The following is a 9,752-nucleotide window of genomic DNA, read 5'->3' as shown; positions in this document are numbered from 1 at the left end:
GCGTCTGCAAAGTGCGGAACCCAGAAATGGACAAACAACGTTGTCATTTAGTTATCGCGAGAGTTCGTTTAGCACAGCTGAGCACATTACTTCCATCATGGCAGGCAGTAAGTTTGTGCTAGAAGGTAGAGTAAGTATAAAAAGCTTTATTTTAGGGCTCAGCGTTGTTGTAATCCCTTTGATCAGAACCTGGTTTGGACATTTTGACTGGGTGTTTGATTATTTGACGGAGACTCCCGGGAAAATAGCCATTTGTGTGCACATTGCAGTTGTCAACGGCCTCTTGCTAATCATATACAGGGGACCTCTGTACAAGGTAAGCAAAGCATTGGCGTTAGGTAGCCAGTTTACTACTTTTATTATATAAATACACTGATATAAATGAATGGCCGTCAGCGTTAAAGTGTTTCATCTACCTTAATGTAATGTCTGACGTAACTTGTCTATTTAAATTTTAATGTTGCACCGCTAATGCTGGCTAACTCACCTAGCTAGCTGTCACTAGCTGCCAATTTAGTTAATCTTCTTAGCTAAGGAGGGACGAGACAGCTGGTATTGATGTGCTAAAGATGGAAACTTAAGCCAGGTAGAGATAAAGAGGCTTAGTCACTGCTTGAGACTTGATAGGTTTCATTTTATTTTACAAATAGCACTGACAGGTTCTTTATGTGCCGTGGAAATAATGTGACCCAAAACTCGATTCAGACATCAGATAATTCAGTGTTGTCTGGGTTTGTGTGTAAATTGATTCTATAATATGACTTGAGGTAATACTTATCACAATAACCAGTCACTAAGCAAAACAGTAATTAGAATACTGGCTGAAATGTAGCAAAACTTCCCAGTGGGCTTGCTGTTAGCTGTGTTAACCAGAGTGTCCTGGCTCGTCCTAGGTTGCTGTGAGAGCCTGCTTCCTGGGAGTTACTTTTGGCTGTGGCTTAATTATAAGCTTCTCTGAAACCACTTGGACACACTTTGGGTGGTATGTACATTACTTGTCACCAGTCATGAAGTTGCTGTGTATAAATTGATGTCATTGATAGTTTAGTGTAGTTGGTGTAGTTATTCTGTTTATGCTGATGTCACTCATAGTGTAGTAATACTGTATTTATTCATTCTTGTATATATTGTATATATCATTGTTGTTATAATTATTATCTTTACTGTACATATGGTTAGTGCTGCCCTGAAAGATTTTTGCTGCTGTAACACTGGAAATTTCCCCTGACGTGGGGAGCAATAAAGGACTGTTTTATCTTTAAAACTTAAATTTGAAATAAGTATATTTCAGTCCACTATATCTACATGTGTTTAAATGCATTTTTTTAATGTTGTGATGCTTTTCATCAGTGAATTCGGTTTAATTGAAAACCATAATTGTGATGCTTCTTTGATTAAAACAAGCAGTTGCAGTTTAATATAAGCGGTCATAATGACTCCTTGCAGGTACATGTGCTCCCTGTCGTTCTTCCATTACTCCGAATACCTGGTTACAGCCGTCATCAACCCCCGTAGTCTGTCGCTGGACTCGTTCCTGCTCAACCACAGCGTGGAGTACACCCTAGCTGCTGTCTCCTCATGGCTGGAGTTCACTGTTGAAAAGCTGACACTTCCAGGTTGGTTGTCCTCACCATGCCCGCTCTTAGTCCGCTTTAAACTGGTACCAAAAGGTTTGCTTTTCAGTATTCCAGCATAGTAGTGTAGCTCGCGCTGAAGACATGTCAGACTGAAGGTACAAAAATGATAAATAGTGAAGTCAAATGGGGAGTCTGTGTGAAATTCATGTTCTAGTTGCCACCCAGTCCTCTATGAGAAAAACTGCTGCTCCCCATGTTTAACAAAATCTCAATTAAAGGTTTTTTCTAGTCTTCTACTAATTGCAAAGCCAAGTGGTTTGTGCTACTTCCACGTCATCTCACCCATTCTCTTGGTTCTGTATCTGTGTTATTGTCTGTGCTGTTTTCACTAATTTGAAGTTGGCATGGCTTTGCTGGGAAAAAGTGAGGTCACGTATGTTTGCACTGGTCAGGATTTTAAAACCTCAGATTAAGTATCGGACGACACTAGTGTGGTTGTTTATTTTGCCAGCAAAGTTCAGTTTTTATTGCATGTAATCAGACTACTTACAGAAACAGAATCTCCTATTGAGCCCTTATTAGCTTTTAACATATGCAGGAACCCCACGCTATAAATGACTAAAACTAACACTCCATTTAGATCTACAATCACTTCCATAAACTGAGAAGATGACATATTAGCTTATATTGACAGCCCAGTGAATTTCAAAACCCTCAGCCTGAAAATGAGGTAAGCAACAGAAGATATGAAGTATTGATTATGTATCTGACACATTGGTGTAACAACTTTAGCCTACAGACTCATCAACTTGTATTCAATGAGTTTCTTGATCCAGTGGACTATATATATATATGTATATGTATATGTATAGATAGAATGATATGATATAAAAGTGATGCACCTCTCTTCTGGAGACCCTACTGTCTTCCTATTGGCTTATAGATGGGGATCCAGGTCCACCATCTGTTCCTAGGTTCAATATTAGCCTAGTTGAAACATGCATGCAATAAATTGTCCAGAATCATGTGTTTCTGCACGTTGGCTGACTGTCTTTGGGTTCACTAGTATGTTATCAGTCTGTCCTCTCTCTCAGAGCTGAAGCAGCTGAACTGGTTGAGCTTCGTGGGTCTTCTCATGGTGCTGTGTGGGGAGGGCCTGCGGAAGGCCGCCATGTTGACAGCCGGTTCCAACTTCAACCACATCGTCCAGAATGAGAAGGCCCAGAGCCACGTGTTGGTCACCAGTGGGGTCTACTCCTACTTCCGACACCCCTCCTATGTGGGCTGGTTCTACTGGAGCATAGGAACACAGGTTAGCTACGACTGCACTGCTTAACCTCATGCTCAGCTCATTCATGTTTTTCATGTTTTCTCAGATTATGTTATTACTCAGATATACCCTTTAATTATAATGACAGTAGGGATTCCTGCCACTATGACCAGAGAGACGGTCAGTTCCTTTTTGTTTTTCAGTCAAATGGCATTTTGGAGAAGCTGTACTTTACTCAACAATGTGTAGAGTTACAACAGTCCAAACAAGGTGAAACAGGAACAGAATCCTGCTTGATTAAAATTTGACTGATCTTGGACAGGTTCTTGAGTTGCAGAAAACAAGACTTGATAACTGAGTTTATATCCTTCATCAAGCTGAGGTTGTTATCAAAGATGACACCAAGACAGAGAGCCCAAATCTTTTGAAGCAAAGCATTAGCTGTGCCTGGGCCAATAACAGTTCCTGCAGTCTTCTCAACATTTTGCTGTAGGACGTTCTGAACCATATAGCAATCTGTTTAAAATTTATTAGGATTAAAATAAAGATGGCGCTCACTACATGCATAGCTGTGGTAGCTCACATTATAACCTTAGCTTCTTTAATATCATTGTTCCATAATTGGGTGTCAAGGTTAATGTCGTGCAATTTGTTGTTTAAAATAAAAGCCAGCGAACTAAGACAAGAATGGACCACAGTAACAAAGATTTGGTTCCTATTCAAATAAGCAGTCTGGCTTATACACACAGCTGGAAATAGAGACTCCCTCCTCCTGTTGTTTTTCTGTCTGAACACAGATAATCAAGCAATAATAAACGTATGCATTGATGAACAGCTGGCTCTAAATGTCAATGACTGAAACAAAAAGAACCAACTCATGACAGACCTGGACAATTTTTCTGTGGTTGGCAGAATTCCCTCCTGTACTGCCTCCCTGTCAAATGTCCAATTTGAATTTTGCATGGTTTGGAATACTTTATGCTGGAATAGGGGAAAAATCTTAAAATACTAAAAAATTAAGGGCAAAAACAACATGTTCAAACTCTGTTGGTGGTCAGACCCCAAATAACTGGCAGATGAATTATAGTGGCGATTTTCTTCTATGTGCTTGTGAAGAGACATTTCCTGCATGTAGTTCTGTTTGCTGATGAGACTGTTGGCTGCTGCAGGTCATGCTGTGTAACCCAGTGTGTATACTGGGCTACACGATAGCCAGCTGGCGGTTCTTCCGGGAGCGGATAGAGGAGGAGGAGCTTTCCCTCATCCATTTCTTTGCTGAGGACTATGTGGAGTACAAGAAGAAGGTTCCCACTGGACTGCCCTTCATCTCAGGCATCCGTGTCAACTAGTTTCAGGGGCTAAATGCTGGACCTACCAGACTTAAAGCACTAAAGCAGGTCAGACCTGATGGGCGTGTGCCGTCTGCCATGACAGCTACCGCCTGAGATTAAACCCTGCAGCTGGCTTGCAGCCTGTAGCTCACAGAGACTGTGACAGCGAGGACAGTGGCAGGCAGCTGGGCTGTTGTTTTCCCAGCAAGCTCCAAAATCCAGTTAAAAACCAGACAACCTCCATTGTACTACATGTATTTCTACACTCAGTCCATCTGTCTCACTTGTTTCTGTCCACGTGCTTTGATCATGCTAAGTGTTTTCACTGTTCACCTGTTTTAAAGAATGATACTACACTGTTCCTCTTGGTGTCAGACTTCAGAGAGTGCAATGACAATTCTTGGAAATTTTAGTGGCAAACGTTTGGAGATGTTTGAATTTCACAGGAAATCAAGTACTGTAGGTTCAAAAGGGTTATTAGTGTTTACATTTGTACTAGTGATAGTTACTGTTTACTATCTTCAGTGTAGTTTAAATCCACAGTAAACCTTAAAGCTAGGGATGGGCAATATTGATATGTAATATCTGATATGCTGATATTTTCCGGCTCACTTTGGCCAATTTCAATATATGCACATAATTGTTCCATTTAATTGGAGAGTACACCAAGTCTCTTTCATGTAGTGGAATTAACATATTATACGAGGGTACTTCAGAAAGGGGCATAACTCCTGTTTTGAGTCATTACTGTATACTATATATCCATGTCCACAACAACTCAGATGGTTGGAAGCAAGCAAAGAAAAAAGGAGAGGAAAGCTTTGAGCTGCAGTGTTTTTGCTGCCGAACAGTGCACCCGTTCACGCAGCGCAGGTGGTAGAAGCAACCAAATGTAACTTGGAACTGTTGCCTCATGCACCTTACTCACCTGATTTCTAGAAGTCAGACAGTGCCACCTGTGCTGTGTGAAGAGGCTCATTGTTCTGCAGAGCAGCACTCCACCTCCAAGCTTTCCTCTTTTTTGCGAATAAATGACAATATTTGAGTTTCTGTGGACAGTAATATGTTTGTTTTTGTTTTTGCAATATCATCTTAGTTATTCTTACGGTGATGACCCACTGGCAGGTTCAGACATAAAATAATGCTTTTCAAATGTACACATTTATTGGGTAAAATAATGAAACTAATTTAGCTTAAACGTAAAATGTACCATATTTATTTTTATGTAACATTTTCAAATCAACTGCAAACCTTTAGCCTGACAGGTGTTTTCTGTCTGTCAGTGCTGAGATTCAGAGCCCTCATTGGCTGATACTGATGATGACGCCATTATCATCCTTTACCCTGTAATAGCAAATATTTCAAGGTTTACTCCACTGAAAAAACCCATTCTTGGACATGAGGTGAGCTTGCTCCAAATGATACTCGGTACCATTAGGTCTGGTGGGGCTTGTATTATCGCCCAGCTCCAAATCTGTGTATGTCGTCACCATGAGGCCAGTGGAGAGTATGAAATGTGCAGGATATACAACACGTCTTCATGTCACCACCTTACTGCTCCAAGACTCCACCACAAGTTGTGCATTAGGCTTGATTTTAACAGTTCAAGCAATAGCTCATGGCAATGCAAACACTTTCAGTAGGATGATCCTGTAAGCAAAGGATACTGATCCAGTGTGTTGAAGCAAGAGAACAGCTGGGGACATTTCCTAAGTAGGAGTTTACCCTCAAAATAATTATTTAGCAGATTTTTTTTTGTTTTGTTTTTAAAAAGGGAACATTATAACCCCACGATCATTCCTTGTTTTGCTTTAACTGGGGGGTACCCTTTAACTGGCATGTGGTAACCTCTGAGTAGTAACGTACAATGATACTGTTCATTTGTACATCTAATTCCCTTTGGTGGAGCTTCTAATCAGTAAACAGTTCTGCTTTTTAATATATTCCTTGGATCTCTGGAGTTTTCTTTGTCCACCATAAGAGATACTAATCAGTTATTTTAGTTTTCAATTTGACCAATGGCCCAATCTACTAAATGCTGAATTAATATTGGAATTAATTTATGTTTTGGGTTGAGGAGTGCTTGTGGTCTGGTTTTTACAGTGAAACGCATGTAGCATATCTGTTAAGTGCACTGAACGGTTGAGATATTGAAACAGCTGTATGCAAGTGACTGGTGCAGCACACAGGATTTTCGATAAGCTGCATATCCTTTCAGACTGTTTCTTCACAAAGCAGGTTGTGTCAACACCACTTGTGTGAAATTAAATTGAGGAAGTTCATTAAAGTGTTGTGTCTTTATTGTTCTTATTATGCAGAGGAGATTTTTTTTTTTTTTTTTTTTTTTTTAAAAGATGTCATGTATGGTGAGCTGAACAAGGTGGACATAATGCATTGGGCTTCATGGGGAAGACGTAATAGATTTACCGTAATCCTCATAAAATGTGACCATGAGCAGTGTTGCATCACTCTGAAACACCAAGGATGACTGTCAGTTTTGCCAAAGTATTAAAACAAATATGTCATAAAAACTGATGTTGAATTTGTGGATTGACTTTTGTATTTCTCAGATAATCATTAATGAGAATAAGTAATCAGCCTGACGAATATTTAGTACAATTATGCCAGGCACACTGTATGAATCGTTGCCATGGGAACCCAACATGTATTCAGCTGGTAATGCAGAAATGACATAAATACTAGATGTTTTTATGTTCATTCCTGATTTGCTGTTGTGTCCGTTTTACTCTGCTGGTACTGCAGCTGATAGAACACTGATTAGAAAGTTAATTAGTCTATTGGTATTTATTACAGAAAATATTCAATCAGTAACATTAATTTCACTTTGATTTGGACAAAAAATAAAGTGATATCCTGCATTATGGGACTGTCTAAGAAGTGAACTTATATGTATTTACTAATATGAAACTGATCACATACACTACTGTTCAAAAGTTTGGGGTCACCCAGACAATTTCATGTTTTCCATGAAAACTCACACTTTTATTCATGTGCTAACATTATTCCACAAGGGTTTTCTAATCATCAATTAGCCTTTTAACACCATTAGCTAACACGATGTAGCATTAGAACACAGGAGTGATGGTTGCTGGAAATGTTCCTCTGTACCCCTATGGAGATATTCTATTAAAAATCAGCAGTTTTTTTATGTTCATTATGATCATGTGTTCACAAATTATATACTTATTTATTATAGCAACAATCACTTATTAATAAAAAAATGACTGGATATCACTAAAATGTCAACTAAATAGCCGTCCGAATTTAATAACCACCACCTTCTAATTGGCTAAACAACGATAAAGTGAGCTCATTAAAAAATTGCTTTGATTGTGTTCTTTTTCTGAAGTGGAAATAATAATGACAGATATTTCTTTTTTGGCAATATGCTAAGTTTTATATGGAAAATAACAAATTGTGTCTGTTTCTGAGAAATCACTTCAAATTAAGTTACCCATTAAAAAAACAACTCTCAAGGTGTTAATTCCAAATCACATGATCTGCGCCACATGATGTCATTTTCTCTTGAAGAAAAGACTGGCAAGACGCCAAGGTATTTTCTTTCTCCTCTTTCTTAGATATTTAATATAAAGTAGTTCATGAGTCAAGTGTGGACAGGTTTACTACAATATCTTTATAGATAACTTTGAATTTCAATTTTACTCAATTGTATATATAATGTTTAGACAAATCTTTCTGTAAAAATGCCATGTGTTCTTTGGTTATAGGCGGCCATGTTGATTTCATGCCTGAAAACAGCAAAAATGTCAACTATGATACCTGTCAACTATGTTACAAAAAGTCCCACAGTTATACGTTGACCTGTTTAGATGCAACACAGTCGCCTCTCTCTGTGGTGCTTGCATGATCAGTGACCTTACCTATTTACTTACAGCGCTGAATCAGACACAGCTGCTTCACATGCCAACTTTATTCATATAGCACCAAATCATATCAGACCATCTCAAGGCTCCTCACACTGAGAGGGCCAGACCTTACAACGGTAGAGAAAAACCCAACACTATGTTTACACCATGCCTCACTAGAGGAATGGCACTGGAGCCTTCTCTTCACCAAACAACCCAAAAATTGATTTCTGACTCTTCAGACAAGAGAATCTTTTTTCCTCGTGCTTCCAGAGTCTTTTAAATCCAGTTTGCCAACCTCCAGATGACTTTTACTCTGTGTAATTATTCCTCCATGAAGACCTGATTGATGCAGCGTGGCTGAGACTGTCGTTCTTGGCTGTCGACTTCTGGTCACCTCCTTCTATACGGCCCTTCTTCCTTGGTTACTTAGTTTGGCCAGGCGACCAACTAAGATTCCTGGTGGTTTTCAACTACTTCTGTTTCACAGTTTTTGAAGATACTGTGCTCCTCTGAATACTTTTGAGCCTTAGAGATTGTTTTTTTTTCCTCAACCTAATCTAGACCTCTCCACAGTTTTATCATCAGGAAAGAAGCGCACTAAACATATTTAATGGTTTTTGTCATGATATGCCTGTTGTCACGTCTGTCTTTCGAAACTGTGTAGAATCCATTCAGATTGTCAGAACTAATTTCATTTCAGAATTACACATCTGGGTGAACTGAAAGCATTACTGGCATAATCAAAGTTTAGTCTCCTTATAAACTCTGAGGACACAGTGGACGTCTGATTAATGTCCATGCTGCGTGCATGGAGATGTCTGACTCCCACGGATAACAGCGATGAACAGTGTTTATTGGGTCAAACAAATGATAAACTGTGTTGGACTGAACAGGGGCGTAACTTTTCTCCGCCATTATCCTCAAACACTGTGATGATGCAACTGGAGCGTTCAGTCTGTAAGCAGGTTCATGACAGATCTGTGGTCACACATTTGTGCGATGTGGTGCTCAGAATTACTGCATAGATGTGTAAATGAATGTAAATTTGAAATAATTTCTAGATCTTGACAGGTTGTTTTGATCATAAAGTAAATTACTACATTGTTCATTTCCAGACGCTTGTGACGGTCCGTGTACGGATCTGGTAATTGGATTTTCCGTTCTGAAACGGGTATTAAAAAACAAAAAATGAGTGGTTATTTGATTTTCGTTTTAAAATACAAAAATTTCAATCGAAATACAAGGCGTTTTTCCTTTTCATGATCAAAAAGGGATATACGATTTTTTAAAAAATGCTTTGATTTTCGTTTTATATTTAGAATAACAAGAAAGTAAAATCAGTAAGGGACAGAAACGAAAAAAGGTCCGTTTTTTCATTTTCTGAGACCGGAAGTGGTCATCAGGAAGTGTGGAGCCAAACAGAGTACGGTGCATAGACTGTACATCCATTTTTTTTTTCGTGAGTTATCATGGTCAAAATGAGAGATCAGGTGACCGATCTTAAAATAAATCAATATTGATTTTTTTATAGAGCGTTAAAGTTTTGCGAAACCAGGGGGCGGGACTACTTGATTGACAGTCTGGTCTGGAATGATTGACAGGTCCTATGGAGGAGGCAGCAGAGACTCTGCTCTCCTCGTTTGGATTAATTCTGATATAATAACTGTTGGTTTATTTATCGGTG

The 9,752-nt window shown here is 39.0% G+C and overlaps 1 protein-coding gene across 1 annotated transcript; it reads left to right on the top strand.

The window, feature by feature from the left end:
• Window positions 1-26: 26 nt before the first annotated feature.
• Window positions 27-6,713, top strand: icmt (isoprenylcysteine carboxyl methyltransferase). The gene is made up of 5 exons (XM_023279034.3): window positions 27-316; window positions 894-982; window positions 1,447-1,616; window positions 2,672-2,889; window positions 4,017-6,713. The coding sequence occupies exons 1-5, from the start codon at window positions 98-100 to the stop codon at window positions 4,194-4,196; spliced, it is 876 nt and encodes a 291-aa protein (XP_023134802.1). The 5' UTR covers window positions 27-97; the 3' UTR covers window positions 4,197-6,713.
• The last annotated feature ends 3,039 nt before the right edge of the window (window positions 6,714-9,752 follow it).

Source organism: Amphiprion ocellaris, chromosome 8, assembly GCF_022539595.1.
Source record: "Amphiprion ocellaris isolate individual 3 ecotype Okinawa chromosome 8, ASM2253959v1, whole genome shotgun sequence".
NCBI lineage: Eukaryota > Metazoa > Chordata > Actinopteri > Pomacentridae > Amphiprion > Amphiprion ocellaris.
The sequence above is the reverse complement of the archived record's forward strand: the minus strand, read 5'-3'. Positions and strand labels throughout refer to the sequence as shown.